Source organism: Chelmon rostratus, chromosome 19 (assembly GCF_017976325.1).
Source record: "Chelmon rostratus isolate fCheRos1 chromosome 19, fCheRos1.pri, whole genome shotgun sequence".
NCBI lineage: Eukaryota > Metazoa > Chordata > Actinopteri > Chaetodontiformes > Chaetodontidae > Chelmon > Chelmon rostratus.
The window spans coordinates 20,931,404-20,949,233 of NC_055676.1; the positions used below are offsets into that span (position 1 = coordinate 20,931,404).

At 42.6% G+C, this 17,830-nt stretch overlaps 1 protein-coding gene across 2 annotated transcripts; it reads left to right on the plus strand.

The window, feature by feature from the left end:
• The first annotated feature begins 5,452 nt into the window (after window positions 1–5,452).
• sept5b (septin 5b) lies at window positions 5,453–17,769 on the plus strand. Of its 2 annotated transcripts, XM_041959539.1 has the most exons (13): window positions 5,453–5,591; window positions 5,779–5,789; window positions 8,747–8,837; window positions 10,789–10,875; window positions 10,987–11,110; window positions 13,527–13,661; window positions 13,747–13,864; window positions 14,766–14,867; window positions 15,438–15,534; window positions 15,658–15,793; window positions 16,435–16,437; window positions 17,384–17,486; window positions 17,672–17,769. In XM_041959539.1, the coding sequence occupies exons 1-13, from the start codon at window positions 5,549–5,551 to the stop codon at window positions 17,732–17,734; spliced, it is 1,113 nt and encodes a 370-aa protein (XP_041815473.1). In that variant the 5' UTR covers window positions 5,453–5,548; the 3' UTR covers window positions 17,735–17,769. The 2 variants fall into 2 exon arrangements, with proteins under 2 accessions (XP_041815473.1, XP_041815472.1); XM_041959538.1 differs by lacking the exon at window positions 16,435–16,437.
• Window positions 17,770–17,830: the final 61 nt, after the last annotated feature.

Below are 17,830 nucleotides of genomic sequence, written 5' to 3' on the forward strand. Positions count from 1 at the left end.
GACGTGAAGGTAATGAGTGAACAGACGTGAAGGAAATGAGGGAGCAGACGTGAAGGAAACGAGGGAGCAGACGTGAAGGAAACGAGTGAACAGACGTGAAGGAAACGAGGGAGCAGACGTGAAGGAAACGAGTGAGCAGACGTGAAGGGAACGAGGGAGCAGACGTGAAGGAAACGAGTGAACAGACGTGAAGGAAACGAGGGAGCAGACGTGAAGGAAACGAGTGAACAGATGTGAAGGGAACGAGGGAGCAGATGTGAAGGAAACGAGGGAGCAGATGTGAAGGAAACGAGGGAGCAGACGTGAAGGAAACGAGGGAGTAGACGTGAAGGAAACGAGGGAGCAGACGTGAAGGGAACGAGGGAGCAGACGTGAAGGAAACGAGGGAGCAGACGTGAAGGGAACGAGGGAGCAGACGTGAAGGTAACGAGTGAACAGACGTGAAGGAAACGAGGGAGCAGACGTGAAGGAAACGAGTGAACAGACGTGAAGGAAATGAGGGAGCAGACGTGAAGGAAACGAAGGAGCAGACGTGAAGGAAACGAGTGAACAGACGTGAAGGAAACGAGGGAGCAGACGTGAAGGAAACGAGTGAGCAGACGTGAAGGGAACGAGGGAGCAGACGTGAAGGAAACGAGTGAACAGACGTGAAGGAAACGAGGGAGCAGACGTGAAGGAAACGAGTGAACAGATGTGAAGGGAACGAGGGAGCAGACGTGAAGGAAACGAGGGAGCAGACGTGAAGGAAACGAGGGAGTAGACGTGAAGGAAACGAGGGAGCAGACGTGAAGGAAACGAGTGAGCAGACGTGAAGGGAACGAGGGAGCAGACGTGAAGGAAACGAGTGAACAGACGTGAAGGAAACGAGGGAGCAGACGTGAAGGAAACGAGTGAACAGACGTGAAGGAAACGAGGGAGCAGACGTGAAGGAAACGAGTGAACAGATGTGAAGGGAACGAGGGAGCAGACGTGAAGGAAACAAGGGAGCAGATGTGAAGGAAACGAGGGAGAAGACGTGAAGGAAACGAGGGAGCAGACGTGAAGGTAACGAGGGAGCAGACGTGAAGGAAACGAGGGAGCAGACGTAGAGGTAACGAGGGAGCAGACGTGAAGGTAACGAGTGAGCAGACATGAAGGAAACGAGGGAGCAGACGTGAAGGAAACGAGGGAGCAGACGTGAAGGTAACGAGTGAGCAGACGAAGGAAACGAGGGAGCAGACGTGAAGGTAACGAGGGAGCAGATGTGAAGGAAACGAGGGAGCAGACGTGAAGGAAACGAGGGAGCAGACGTGAAGGTAGCGAGTGAACAGATGTGAAGGGAACAAGGGAGCAGACGTGAAGGAAACGAGTGAACAGATGTGAAGGGAACGAGGGAGCAGATGTGAAGGAAACGAGGGAGCAGATGTGAAGGTAACATGAACAGTTGAAGTGTTAAAAAGGGAGAGGAGGTGTTGATGGGAGCGCAGAGACACATCGAACAGAAAAGGTTTGAAACAGAGTTTTCCTTTCATTCCTGCTCGTCTCCTCTCAGCTCGCCGTGGACTTGTTTTGATTTCCGGAGCCATTTTCCCGCCTTATCTCTGCCATCGGCTCATTTCCTGTGTGTGATAGCACCATTTCCTGTCTCTGTGGAGACTACGAGAGCGAGAGATAACGCAAACCTCCATTTTCTCGTTTCTTTTTCTATTTCTGGACCTGCACGTCTCCTTCCTCCTCCTCTGCCTCTCATTCATATCTCATCTTCAGCGTTTCTAAACACTTCATCAGTCAACGTGCGAGCTCTGTTATCTGTTGTTGTCTCTGTGTTGCTCTCTCCTGGTATTCTGACCCACATATTGACTTCCTGTGGTGGAATTAGCACAGAATCAACAATATAAAAATAATAAATTAAAAGTCAAACAGAACAAAAGAAAGGAACAAGCTGCACATTGATTATTGTAAGAGATCACAAGGAAAAAGGATCTTTAATAATGCATGAATGATGCACTGGTGGAGCAGACCAACAGTAAATCATTGACCAGCATTTATTTTCTCTGTATTCTTCTTCATCTTCTAAACAGAATAAATAAAAACGTTTTCCTCCTGCTTCTCTCTCTCTCTCCTCCCTCCTCCTCCCATTGTCTCTCCACCAGGGAAAAGGAGAAAAGGCTCGCTCACAGCGACGTGCACTTCCCCCTGCAAGCTGCTCGACGGCTGCCGAGGAATCAGCGCCGAGCACATGTGATGAGCTATTGTGCGGCGCTGTGCTGCGGCCTTCCTGCGCCCGCCGGTTTCCGAGCTGAAGTCATTGTGTGTCTGCGGGGAGGAAACGCTCATATACGCTCACATGGACACACAGTCCAGCGCTCACATGCATGTTTCTCACACACACATGTTCCTGCTGCACACACACACACACACACACACACACACACACTGACCTCAGACCTAGAACATCACCTTTACACCTTCATTCCCACTATCACCTGCATATTACAGCGTATATGTGTATTTATGTATATCTTCCTTGTAAATATAATTCCTTTAGTACTACATGTATACACTTTGTTCTATTGTATTGTTTAATTGTATTCTAATTTAAAATATTTTGATATTTTACACACTTTCTCTGTGTTGGGTGGATCTATAGCTACATAAATATTTTTATATTGACACTAAAGCTGAACCTTGAAGCTTTAATGAATAAATGATGCAAAGAGGACAGAATCAATTTCTCTTAACCCCTTAACGCCTATTGTCACAAATTCGCATCACACCGCTTTAATCCACATTGCAGCCGAATCCCGCATGCATTCCTCTTATGCCAGTTTGTGCATATTCAACACACACCAAGGAACCTCTTGCAAGCACTGGTTTCTCGTCGGACCGGTCAAAGTGAACTCCTAATGTACTCTAATGTAATGGTTGTAAGCCAATTTTGTGGCTGTTTTGATGAAATAAATGAATTTTTAATACACAAAAAAGATGTTTTTACTGCATTTAAGCATTGAAAAAAGTGGACATATACTGTTTGTTTGAACCCAATTCTAGTTGGTGATCCTATATTGTATGTGCTACAGAAAAATTAACAAACTCCTCTTAATTTGGGATCAATTTGAAAGCAAAAACACAAAGAATTAATTTTTTAATTAAATGCTAAATAGATTCAGGCGTCAAGGGGTTAAAGAAATCTGACAGGCAGCTTTTTTCGGGCTGATCTCATTAAGACTAAATTAGAGGCTCAGAGTCGGTTCACAAGTTTTCATTAGTAACAATCAGGTGCTCACATGTGCATTGTTACCATTCCTCCTGTTCATACTGAACGCTAAAAGTTCCCTGACAATTAAATCCAATACAACAGAATGAATGTAAGCAGTGTGCCATTATGGAGACGTGGAAAAGGCCGGACTCTCTAACGATGCTTTGATTTGATGTTTTTTGGCGTTCGCCGTCAGCTCGTGCAGATTAAACCACTAAACTCTGTATTATGTTACATCTTTGACCTGGAGGCCAAACGGCTCATGTTAATCCCAGTTTATTACGTTCCAGCCATCCCTGGCTCGCGCCAATGATGCCATAACTGAGCACTGAGCGCCGTGGGGGCATCCTAGATAAATAAAGAGCAGCTACACTGTTATTTTGTTTGTGTGCAGGGGTCACTTTGGTCCCGAGGCCCCATGAGATCAGAAGGAATCCGTTATGGTGATGTTGGGAGGGAAGGTCGCTCATTGTCTCAACCCTCCTGCCCCACCACCCATGCGGCCTGTGTGCTAGCACAGGAAGCGGGCCGTCATGGCACCCAGCTCCCACCTCCAGTCTCACGCTCTCATCATTGTTTGCCTGCTGTCTCCTCCTCCCTCAGGTAGCTGTCAGGACAAATCGCACCAAACCTCGTGGCTTTTTTGGCTTGTTGTGTTTGAATCACTGTCTTTGATCGCTGGGGCATAGCCAGTCTGTGATTGATAGGTCTTTGACAATCAGGAAGCCGGGAAATGATTGATCTGTCTGACTGTTGGCTCGTGGCAAAGACGTGTTTCACGGAAAAGTCCACTTTGATTTATCATTAAGAAAAATCTCTTAGAGATACACGTATAGATAAACATTCACTTCCATAGATTTTCACACTAATATATGCTGCCCAGCTCTGTTAGTGAGAGGCATCCCACACAGAGGCAGACAATACTGTATTGTTTGTGGGTATTTTCCTTAAAACACAGAGTTCCTTGCAGGATGTCTATATTCAGATGTGTGAGGGCACGATGCTGAGTGTGTTTGATGTTCTATAAATAAAGGAACTTTAATTTTAACCTCAGGGAATAACAGTGAAATATGTGTCCACGGGTCCATTGGTGTCCTACATCAGACTGACTCGCTTGTTGCCTGGGACCTGTTAGCTTTAGCCTCAGTCTTTTAGCATTATGTTATGTACGTAGCCCTAAGACCCTTTAGCAAGATTCCTGTTTTCAGATGAATCAAATGGAAACATTAAAAGCTTCACTGAGCAAATGTTGGCTTAGCAAACAACACATTTCTGAGCCATTGCTGATCATTTGTGTAGAGGACATGACAGTAATGAGTCCCAGTATTGACGCCTATGTAAGATCTCACAGACAGAAATTAGATTTCTGCTTTAATGCGTTAGTGTATTTTAAAGAGTAAGTTTTACAGCCTCTTATTGGCTCCTTTATTTCCAACATGAAGCAGATACTCTTGCATCTTGATTATTGTATTTCCTTGTTTATTAACAAACTGTGCAAAAATTAAGCAGCCAGCCTACTGACCACACCACACCAGCATCGGCCTCCAGTTTCTTTTATAATTCAGTTTAAAATGGGTTTGTAGGCATTAGAAGAGTATATAACTGAAACAAACCCTTCATTGTCCTGAGAGGCCTCTCAGATTTGTCAGTTTGGGTCTTTTAACTGCTTCAGAGTTAATAACTGTGAGTATTGGACTTTTGCTGTATGAGCTGCTCGGTTGTGGAACAGCCTTCAGTTTAGCATCATGTCGGCTGACAGTCTTTAAATCCCAGTTTAAAAGTCACTTTCAGACTTTTTTTTAACTCTTCTTTTTACTTTTTCTTTTTAGTGTTGAATAATTGCTGCTGTTTATACAGCTGTTTTAAATGCTGTTTATGTCCTGTTTTTTAGCTTGAAATAATATTATCATTATTATTGATGAAAAGACAAATGAAAGACAAGATGCATGTTGTGCAAATTGCAGCGCAGTATATTAATCAGTGCAGGTGCAGGACAATACTGCCACCCCCTGGTGTTCCACGTGAACTGCATACAGTTTTTCACACAATAAGCATTGTGAGCGTCTCTCAATCAGTGGATCCGTCTGCATGTTGACAGCGCAGACTCTGGCGTGTGGAATGCGTCACACAGTCATATGCTTTAATTTATTTGCCATTTAGATTCATTTCTGCACACGTGAGCTTCTGCTGGACGCATCTTGTTGCCGTGGCGGTGAAATATTGTCCAGCCTGAATTAAACGGACCAGCAGCAGCCGCAGACGCGCCTCCTTCATTCAGTTTGGACGCGTTTTCCACCAACTGTGTCCAAGATGACCGCCAACAGCAGGTACAAGAGCCGCGCGCCCCGGTCAGGTGAGCTCCCGCATGTCATTAATCACCCACCGCGCGTCACAGCTGCTTAATTAGGCATTGATTAATGAGTCTGCACGAATCCTCATAATGTTTTCTTCCTCTCCTCCTGGAAACGGCCGCGTGGATGTGGCTGTTATCCGCTCCCCAAACGGACGGACGTCTCCTGGAATCCGGCTCCATGGCACAGAGGATGGAGAGGTAAGAGGGACGCAGCAGACAAAGGTCTGTGTGTGTGTGTGTGTGTGTGTGTGTGAGATGATGATGACCCTTACAAAATAAAAGCCTCCTGCTGTGTCGCACCTGCATCAGCCAATAGAATCCCTTTGTTTTGTGGGTGTACAGCTGAAGGCTGCTGTCGGTGACCTGGTCAGTCATGTCAAGCTGCTCTTTGTCTTTACAGTCAGGAGCCAAGAGCCATCATCACCATCATCATCATCATCTGACAGACTTTACACTGTGGCTCTTTTTCAGTTTATGTTGCAACATCTGGACACATCTGTAAACATGACTCCGGCTGAAGCGATTAGTCGAATAATTGATCGGTCAATCCACAGATAATTAATTTGCCATCCTTTCAGTGATTCCAGCTCTTTAAATGTGAGTGTTTGCTGCTTTCGTTCATCGTATATGACAGCAGACTGTGTATCTTTGGGGTTTGGACTCTTGATTGGGCAGAACAAGACATCTGAAGACATCCCATTGGGCTCTTTGGAAATGTTGATCATTATTTTCTGACATTTTATTGCCAAAATGATTGATGAAAATGCCACAGTGGCAGCTGTACATTCATTAAGTGTATTAAATGTAGTTTTTTAAATGTAGTTTTATGTGCATTACATCAAATTGATGGTCAGCACAAACTCATGCTGTTAAGACTTTGTTCAAACCTTCCAAAACATTATTTTAAATGCTTGTTTAAATTCTCAAAGTTTCCAAAGGTGCCATATAGATCATTTTGGGGGAAACTTATTTCCATATGATATCATGCTGCAGCCATAAAAATCATGGTGGTTTTTGTTTGAATATTTCACTCAGTGGAAACATAACGTAGCTTCCATAAAAGCTGGAACAAGATGATAGAGAGATCATACAAGATTAATTTGCTGATTGTTTTCTTGATTAATCACCTGTGAAATATCAGAAAAGAGTGAAAAATCCTCAAATGACCAACAATTCAAGAACTGAAAAACAGTTGACAAATGTGCAAAACAGATACTGGAGAAGCATTTTTTGCTGGAAAACGACAAAAAGGTTGAGGAATTATCAAAATAGTTGCTGCTGAATTTCTGTCATCTCATGCAGCCTTAAAACAGATCATGTAATACTGTTGGCAGTCTGGACCAAGATGATTTTTCCAACCTTGGAGCTACTCAAAGTCAGAGAAAATGTATGTTTATTTATGGACGACTGAACTGACATAATCAACACACTCAGGGTGGAAAAATGAAGGGACAACGTGTCACTGTGAACCCTCTCGTCCAAAAGCAAGTTGGAAATGTTTAAAATCACTGATTTTCTCTGTGGAGATTTGAAGGTGAAGAATCAGAGACACAGGATGCAACAGCACAGCGCTGTTCCCCTCGTACGTGTTACATACAGCTCTCCGCCTTCACTCTGAGCGTCTTTATTTTAGATCTGTTTCCCCAAAATCCCACCAGCAGTTTCATAATGTTGGCCTTCATCCTGCTTCACGGTTCTGTCTTCTCTGGCTGAGTTGGACGGCTGAGTCAAAGCAGTGGACGCAGACGAAGCAGTCTGGATCGCTGTATTTCTGCGATATGTGTGTGGGCGTGACATGCAAAAGTGTCCACAGACAAAATGTCAATATGGAAGCAATAACAGAACCGGAGAGAAAAACACCCCCACACCTCAATACGCACGGCTCCTGTCCGCTGAGTCACTGCCTGGAGTCAAGCTAATGCACTCTGCATTAGATTTGGTGTTAAAAGCCTCAAGTGGAAATGTTTAAGACCTAATGCATGATGGGAAGAGCTGACCAGTCTACTGTCATCACCCAGCGCCGGCGTCCCTCCAGCCTCTGTTCCATCATGCTCCTCTTCTTCCTCCTATTTCCGTGTGCTCAGATGAACATGTATGTGCTCCCCGCCCCCCTCTTGTGCCAGCCTGCCGTCCTGTATTATGAATACTTGAGGGAACCTCGGGGCATGCTCTCCGTCTCTCTGCCACCCTCCCTCCCCGCCAACTCAATAAAACATGAAAGGCATCATGGGAATGTCCCACGACCAGAGCTACTGTACCTCGCTGCAGCCCTGCGCTGTGGAGAAAGACCTGACCCAGATCAGGCCGTCGGTCGGCCATTATGATTACATGCTGCCCTACATACATATGCAGCCAAAACTGAGCTATAATCTGAGACTTTCTGTCCTACCATATAAAAAAGAGGAGTATAAATGTGTTATTTCTCTGGAAACAGCTCTTTAAATTTGTAGTAACTACAAAACTGACTTAATAATCAAAGTACTGTGGCTGTGTAGTTACTGCGTTCAACCACAAAAAATCAGCTAACTGGAAAGCTAGCTATCAAGTGGAAGCTAGCTTGTGAGACAACAGTGACTAGCTTTAGCTAAAACTAAAACTAGGTTTAGTAACTGATAATTGTCAACCTGTTTGTAAATTTACTTTGATCAGCTGACATTTTGGTTCCTCAGTTTGTTATTCCACATCATTAGATAAGACAGCAGCTGAATCAGTTCAGGAAAGAGAAAAAAAAATGTGCGCTAAAGGTAGCTAGCCAAGCTTAAAGGTAGCTGTCTTAGCAGATCTCAGTGAATTTCATGAGGGTCGGTCATTAAGATACCTTTAAATCACATACTTGTATTATCTTGACTTCAGTAGAAATATTAATTAAACACAGATACACTTGCTAATTATAAAAAATAATAAATAAATAGTAAATAATACCTACTTTCTTAAATAAATACGCTAAAGTGGATCAGAAGTATCTGCAGATCTGTGAGTACTGTGAGTTTTACAGTTTGCAGTCCAGCCTAAAAATTTTAAACCCTTCTTTCTCAAAAAGGACAGTATGGATTCACCGACTGCTGCCGAGTCAATACGACGAATTTAATATGTATTTGTGTGTGTGTGTGTGTGTGTGTGTGTGTGTGTTGTTGTTCTTGTTGTGCTGTTTCTAGGAAAAAGATTACGTTGGTTTTGCGACACTGCCCAACCAGGTGCACAGGAAGTCAGTGAAAAAAGGATTTGACTTCACCCTCATGGTGGCAGGTGAGAGGCGCTGACCCTTTCAATGGCTTAGCTGCTTATAGAAAAACACACAAAGATTAGATTTATGCTTTATTTTCAAACTGCAACTACAGCAAACTTCCCCCATGCAACGAAGAGGGTGCAGAGCTGCAAACGTTTGCTTTAAGTCTGACACAGTATGCGTCCACATGCACAGAGTGAATGTAAGAAAATAACACAGTAAGCGAACGTTTTCCTAATTTAGAAATTACAAATTACGACTGCAGGAAGTAAAGTAGCTAGACATGCTAATGCTAGCAGCTAGCATCAGAGGAGCTCTTGACTCCTTGTTTCATAAAGGCTGTATCTCTCTCAGCAGAGCCCCGTCAGCTCCACTCCTGCAGGTGGATCAAATCCAAGACAGCGTTCACTCAGAAAGACTGAAATCCACGCAGGATGTGCTTGTCGAGCGGCAGCTTCACCAGCACACCTCCGCACCATCTCAGTTTTCACAAGTTTCATGTGTCCTGTGAAAATGTCGCAAAAGCTCTCTTCCAAAAAAAAAAAAAAAAGAGATCTGGATTTCATTACACTTCAGCTCCATCTGTTAAACACTCAGAGGCATTTCGAACATCCTGAAAGACTAAACATGACGAGCATTTCTCTGCAGTTTGATGGATACCGAAGAATAAACTACTTTGTAAAGATCCATCCGGGTCATGGTTCATCTACGTGCTTTACAAAGTCAACTGGAATAGATTTACGCCGACCGGACTCACCACTAAGTGTGTCCATTAATACATTAAGCGCATGATTTAAAGGCAGCTTAACCACCATATGACATAACATTCACTTCTACTACTGAGATCTGCTGGGCTAGCTACCTTTATGCTAGGCTAGCTACCTTTAGCATCATTTTTTTTAAAACTCCATCCTGAACTGATTCAGCTGCTGCCTTATCTAATGATGTGGAATAACAGACGGAAAACCCAAAATTTCAGTTGATCAAAATAAATTTACGAACAGGCTGACAACTATCAGTTATTAAGCTTAGTTTTAGTTTTAGCTAAAGCTAGCTGCGGCAATCTCACAAGCTAGCTTCCATTTGATATAGCCCTCTTACTTTAGCTTTCCAGTTAGCAGATTTTATGTGGTTGAACACAGTAACTATACAGCCAAAATATTGTGTTTTTGATCATTAAGTCAGTTTTGTAGCTACTGCAAATTTAAAGAGCTTTTTTTTTTATAGAAATAACACATTTATAGGCCTCTTTTTTATAGAGTACTACAGAAAGTCTCATGTTATAGCTCAGTTTTGGCAGTAATCATAATGGCCGACAGACGGGCTGATCTGGGTCAGATCTTCCTCCACAGCTCAGGGCTGCAGCGAGGTACAGTAGCTGTGGTCCTGGGACATTCCAATGATGCCTTTCATGTTTTATTGAGGTGGTGGGGAGAGGATGGCACCTCCAGTTGTCTTTGTAAAGCACTTAGAAATAATCTCCTCTATGCACAAGCTATTTAAAAAATTGAGTCCATGAAATCTTTATGACTGCTGGACTGATTCTGATAAATTTTTTGAATGTTTTTTAATAAGCACTAAATAAGTTTATGTTCAGACGTGAATCCGCAGTCTAATTTATTGGATATCGTGTTTTTATCGCGTCTGGAAAGAAAAAACATTGACATGATGTTTGAGTCAAATTAAGTTTCTTATAGTGTGTCTCAGTCTGGCTGCTCAGACTAGACTCCCCGCGGTGTTGGATGTGTCGGGGTGGTGCTGCTGGAGAACAGGGTCACCCAGCACTGCTTATGTGAGGCCTTTATATGGGACAGGCTACTGTGGCACAACACTGTGTAGAAATGTAATGACTCATCAAATATTATCCGATAAACCTGACAACAATTTAAATCTTTTACTTCTTGACAACTAGCAGTGAAATGTAAGTTCATTTATTCGAGTATGGCTTCATAGTATTTCTGTGTGTTCCAGGTGAGTCTGGTCTGGGTAAATCCACTCTGGTGAACAGCCTCTTCCTCACTGATCTGCACAAAGACAGAAAACTACTCAATGCAGAGGGTGAGTCAGCAGCCAATCAGATGGCCCCGTATCTCTGATCACAGTTCAGACCGTACAGACCTGCTGATGAGGAAGACTTTAAATATCTGTTTGATGTTTTTGACCACGAAGAGCGCATCAATCAGACAGTGGAGATCACAAAGCACACCGTGGACATCGAGGAGAAGGGGGTCAAGCTGAAACTGACCATTGTGGACACGCCGGGTTTTGGAGATGCTGTCAACAACACTGAGTGGTGAGCGTTCACTTCGTACACTAAGACCTGGTCTAGGAGCAGCTCGGATGGTAAACAGTGTTAGATGGAAGGAGCTTTCTACAGCTTGAAGTGAACTTCATCCCTAAATGCCACTTACAGTATCCGATCTTTCCCTTTCAGCTCTGTCTCCGGTATTTTCACACACATAGAAAATAAAAGTTCTGCAGTTCTTCTATTCAACAAGAAGATGAAAGAAACTGCTGAAATGGTGAAACAGTCGAACAATCCCATTCACAGTTTCTCAGAGCTCATGGTGACGCCTATAAATTGACTGATCTGGGTTTTTCAGTGACCAATGCCGATATTTGGAGAGCAGTGCAACCGATGCTGATATCATGTTGTTGCTTTTCTGCATCTGATAAAATACAACAATTTAAAAATTATAACAAATGAGACACATCTGCTGAGCTTCAGTGATCATTTATTCAACACTTATGTTACTGTCTGTATTGACCCATTAATTAGTCTGTCATTACTTAAAAAGCTAATATTCACACTTTAGAAGCTGGAACTGCTTGATTTTAGGATTTTTTGTTGAAAAAGTTACTAATATTAGGGCTGCAGCTAACGATTATTTTCATTATCCCTTTCGTTATCTCAATTCATTGTTTGGTCCATGAAATGGCTCAAGGTGATATTTGTATGTGTTTGTTACTGTAAAAATCCCCTAATCTTAACTTAACTAAGTATTTATTTTAAACCATGATCTTTCCTTAAACCTTACCGACCTAACTAAGCCTCGACCACCTCGTTGTCATATCATAAAACAGGTTTATGTTCGAAGTCACGGACGATTTAAAGTCTCCTGCTGATGGAGGCGTCAAATCAGAAAACACAGGGGGACTGGGGGTTTTCATCACGTTTCTACCTGGTCGCCAATTTGATTTCCCTTTGTGGGTCCCTGGAGAACCTTTATTTTAATTGCACATGAGTCCGTTCACAGCCAGCCAGCGTTTCTCTGCGGCCTCAGCTCCACCTGGGTTTTAGATCCCTTCTTAAAACTGTCATCTCTGACCATCTGAGGATGCTTCGTGCTTCGTGTTTGATCTGCCCGTCTGCTCGGCCCTTTTGTTCAGGACATTCATCATATTTCACACTCTCTCTCTGCTCCTGTTGCATTGATCTCTTATTGCTCTGTGTTCTCTCTCCTGTAGTATTTTACATTAAGTGAGGGAAAAGATGTCCCGACAGGGTTTCTGCAGTGCATTTAAATGAGTAAGAAGGTTTGTAGGCGATTTTATCAGGAAGTAAGCTGGTGTCATGTACACGATGTCAGCTGATGATGGCGTAACAGCAGCCTGTACAGCACATCAAGACATGAGACAAACACCTGAAAGCCAGAAAATGTGGACACAGCTTTGCTTTTTGCATCTCGGGTCCTTACGTGCTACCTCAAAGTGCCGCTAACTGGATGAAAAGAATTTGCAGACGTCTGTCGCTTTATTGGCCGCCGTTTCTGAAAGAGTTCACCATTCTGCGCTCAGTTTGTGTCCCGCTGGGTGAAAACCGCAGCCTCAGCAGTGACACCTTCATCGCCTGCTGTTCAACTGATGCAGCGTGATAGCTCGTATGCAACCCCACTCCCCAAACTCAGCTGCACATCAGCAGTAATGATGCTGGACAAGACTGATACTGAATATTCATCGCTGGAGGTGAATGAATCATGTCATAAACATGAATACAGAAGCTGCAAGAATCTCACGTTAAAGGGATTCACGTTGAATTAAATCAGAAGATTAACAGAAGCAGGGAGCGACTCCACCTACAGTTCAAGTATTCATCTGCTAACACATCCAAAGCTCACTAATTTAGAGTTATGTGTGTGGATGTTATGGGACATTTTATTTATTAGCTCTAAAGTTAGTCTGCAGGTATCAGAGTGGAGGAAGCATTTAGATCGTTATTTAAGTGAAAGTAGCAGAACTGCAAGTTTATAACATAAAAGTCCTGCATTGAAAATTACTGTTAGCAAAATGCACTTGAAATATCAAAAGTAAAAGTACTCATAATTCAGAACAATGTAAGTGTTATACTGTCATATATAATATAATTAGATGATTGTTGTAGTTGGTCATGTTCATAATTTTAACATATATTCATATATTCTGTTGGGTAATTTAATCTACAATAAACTTTATTTTATAAGATCATCATTTGTATGTTTTGTATGTAAAAATCTGTAGTAAGTAAAGAGGTCAGATATGAGTAAAAAGTACAACAATCCCTGTAATATGGAACTACAGCTGCTTGCCTGTAACTACAGTACTTGAGTAGATGTACTTAGTTACTCTCCGCCAGTGGTGATGATCAATCTTCTCGTCTCGTACTTCCCAGAATGTTGAAGTATTCCTGTATCAGTTAGCAGTAAAAACACACTTCTGTATGTGTTTTGCAGCTGGAGGGCAGTCACAGACTACATCCATCAGCAGTTTGAACAGTACTTCAGAGACGAGAGCGGACTCAACAGGAAGAACATCCAGGACAACAGAGTGCACTGCTGCCTGTACTTCATACCGCCGTTTGGACACGGGTAATACACGCGGCACACGCACTCATCACGTCATCTACACACACGCACGAATAAAAATGCTCAGTGAAGTCCATCCCTCCTGTAGGCTTCGTCCAGTCGATATAGAGTTCATGAAGGCCCTGCAGGATAAAGTGAACGTTGTTCCTCTCATTGCGAAGGCCGACTGCCTCACTCCCACCGAGATAAAGAAACTGAAAGAGCGGGTAAGACCACGACGCATCATGTAAGATTACATACATGCAGATTACATAGATAATCCATGAGCACCAGATTTGCCAGATGTACAAATGTGATGTAAATTCTTAATCTGTAGAAAATAAAAGCTGAACTCATGCACTGACCTTTATATGAGCGCAGCGCCTCTTTTTGCTGCTGGGTGTTCAGTGTTGTAATTCATATTTCTGCTCTGAATTAAACCCACAGAGACTTTTCAGTATTGACATAAATACAACAGATGTCCAGCTAAAAACTGAAAAGAACATAATTTTATACTTTTCAGCTGTTAAACTCTTTTAACCAACTCTTTCAGCTGGTTGTACATTACTTTTGCCAACAGTGTCAACGGTCTGTTCCTCACTTTAGCTCAGTAGCTAACAACATCAGCTGATTATATATTACTCTAAGATAATTAGCTAACAGTGCCAACTGGTTGTACAGTACATTTGGCTAACTAGCTAACAATTTCATCTTTTCATTCATTTCCTTTAGCCAACTATTTTAGTCATTTCTCCGTTAATTTGTTATGTTACAGAAAAAAAAGCCTAATATATATTTGAATAATTATAACATTCTGCTTAGAAAAAGTGGTCATTTGAGCGGCCGAGCTTAATCACACTGAAACCAGCAACTATATTAATATTCTGATTTGGTCAGACTAGAAGGGAAAATAAGGGAAATAAGCGTTTTAGTTCAGTTTCAGTTAATATTAGTGGAGGATGACTCAGACACTCGTCCACAGAGGGCTTATCTGAACATAGTTGTAAAGCTTTATATAAGGCAGAGACTTCCTGCTACATTTTAGCACTCAGTGGGTGGGTGTGTGTGTGTATGTGTGTCTTTCTACTGTTATCCATCACATCTTTTATGTGTGTGTTGTCCTTCTAGCTGAGGGAAGAGATAGATAAGTGTGGGATAAAGATCTACCAATTCCCCGACTGCGACTCTGATGAAGACGAGGAGCTCAAACGACAAGATAAAGAGCTGAAGGTGAGTTCGATTCCGGTCTACCTGAAATGCATTACGCTCAAGAGGGGACTGTTATACTTTTTGCTCCATCATATTTATCTGATATACAATATGCCATGTATATGATGCATGACTTTCAGTATTCAGCCTTTAAAACCCACCATGTGTAATAATGTGTGTGAATGTAGGATGCAGGTTTTCACACACTTTCAGTTACACCATGTGTTGAAAGCTGACTCAGGTCCACGTCGCATCAGTTTTAAATCCTATTTAACTGTTTTTTTCCTCCTTAACACGAATATGTGAATATGTTTGTTAATGAAAGAATTAGTTGATATTTCCATGTATGCCCTGGCAGCTGAAGGTGCCCCCTGGTTGGGAATTACCGCATTGGTTAACATTATCATAAATATAAAAATAGAAAACATCAGGGCCTGTTATGCCTCTAGAATTAACACTTTCATTTTTATATTTTACGAGTTTTTTGCTGATAATACTTCTATACTTTTACTGAAGTAAAATTAGGAAAGGACTGTACTGGAGTACTTTTAGACCTGAATACTTCCTCCTCACTGATGTTTTGGGATGCAGGAGAGCATCCCGTTTGCAGTGATCGGCAGCAACACTGTGGTAGAAGCCCGAGGTCAGAGAGTGAGAGGGAGGCTCTACCCGTGGGGCATTGTGGAGGGTAAGAAACTCTCTGAAGCTATCCATCCCAACTCTCTGCAGCGATTTTTAGATTTCAGTTACCACGGCAACACTAATTACCAGTGACCGACCAGCCCTGATGTTAATCTTTTCCTGTACGCAGTGGAGAACCCGTCCCACTGCGACTTTGTGAAGCTGAGGACCATATTGATAAGAACCCACATGCACGACCTGAAGGACATCACCAGCGACTGTCACTATGAGAACTACAGAGCTCAGTGCATCCAGACCATGACCAGGTAGGTGTGTGTGTAGCAGGATGACATCTTTAGTTTACTGTGGTGTGTGGTCAAAGTTAAAATGGACAAAACAGGAAAACAGGATTTCAAAACCAGGGCCAACATCCAAGTCTCATACCCCCAACATCAGTGGCAGACACAGGCGACCAGTTCGCCAAATCTGGTCCTCCAGTAAAACTATTTGTCCTTTTATGATTTTTCATAAATGTAACTCCCAACAAACATCGCCTGCTCTGTAGCCTTGCTGTGAAAATATATCCACATATGAATTCTGTTTAGTTTTTACCCAAAAACATGCAGAGGAGGAATGTCTAGTTTTTAAACCCTCAATTTTGTCTGCAGCTGTTTTTTCTCAGGCTGTGTACAGCCCCAACAGCCTCCACCAATCAGAGAGTTAGGGCAGCCTGAGTGTAACCTGAGGGGCAAACAACAGTTCACAAGGTGGTTGTACTCACACAGAAAGTTGGACAGTGTGTTAACTGTTCTGGTTCACTGTCATGGTGTCGTTCCAGAGAAGAAGCTGTAAAAAGCCACAGTTCACTTCCTGCTGAGCAGCAAACAGCAGACGGACACAGATGGAGACGAGCTGGTGAACATAGTGCAGCGTTTAGCAGCTAAAGAGCAGATATTTCCCTCAGGAGCAGGTGGATCATGACCGAAGTTATCTCGGGACACTTTTTACACTGTATTCTTTATACCATTTACAGAGACCCGACAATTCTATGGAGTCAGCTCAGTATCAATATTAATGAATGCACGCAGAAGGATTCACGAATGTGTTGTGATGTATGTGTGGGTTTTATATATAAATGACTCACGACATAAATATTTTCAATAAATACAGAAATAGTTATTGTTGTACATATATATACATATAAACAATTATGGTTTACAAATGTTTTCCTGACACACAAACACTTCTCGCTCTAAATAAATGCAGCAGAAATCCACAAATCGATGTAATTAAAAGTATTTGCAATTTCCATCAAAAACATATTTAGATATATATTTAGACGTTGTTATATTTATATACAGACTGCTGAACCTGCGTTTACAAGCTTGTCGTGTGTGAACTGACTCCATAAAACTCCCACCATGAGCAAGAACTTGGCGTCAGCAGCGAAGAAAAACCCCTTTTAACAGGCAGAAACCTGGAGCAGAACCAGGTTCTGTGTGGGCGGCCATCTGCCTGGACCGGTTGGGTTTAGAGAGAAAGAGAGACTAAATGTTGGACTTAACATCCATCAGGTGGACAATGGAGTTGGAATTTGACCATCTGTGACTTGGGCACCCCCCAGTGGTCGTATCCGAAAAGACACAGGGGACGGTGAGATGAAGGGCCTATATTCAACGCATGAGCAGCCAGTTTTCAACCAATTTAAATGAGTGTATAATGACATAATTCTACACACGAAGGCTTCAAAAGAGTTTTCAGTTCAGTTTTCAGACTGCAACACAGCTCAGGAACATGAAGATTTTCTGAGTTGCAAAATTCAAGTCTGTGCAAGCAAATTTCCAACCTGCAGTGAAACAAAGAGAAACCCTCTGGCTTCCTGTTGTCATCCTTCATGCTTATCTCTCATCTTACAGTAAGATGAATGCCGATAAGCGGGTGGAGAGCCCCATCCCACTCTTGCCGCTGTCCACACCAGACGGGGAGACGGAGAAGCTCATCAAAATGAAAGATGAAGAAGTGAGTGGGAAAAAAAATCTGACTCCTTAAAAACCTCAAATACTAAATAATGCATTGCAGCAGGTATTATATAACCAAGATGCTGATGTGAGATGATGACCCATATGTGTTGTTATGTAAGCCGTGTCTTATCCCCCTCTTGTTCCCTTTTCTCTGTCTTGTCTTGATCTCGTCTGCCTGTGCAGCTGAGGAGGATGCAGCAGATGCTGCAGAAGATGCAGCAGCAGATGCACGAGCAGGAGCTGTGATCCCTGAGCTCTTATGTTACACCTGTGGCCATTTATTTAAGAGACAAACTGGGGCAAAAAGTCACATAGCACAGACTTAAACCTTTACAAAAAACA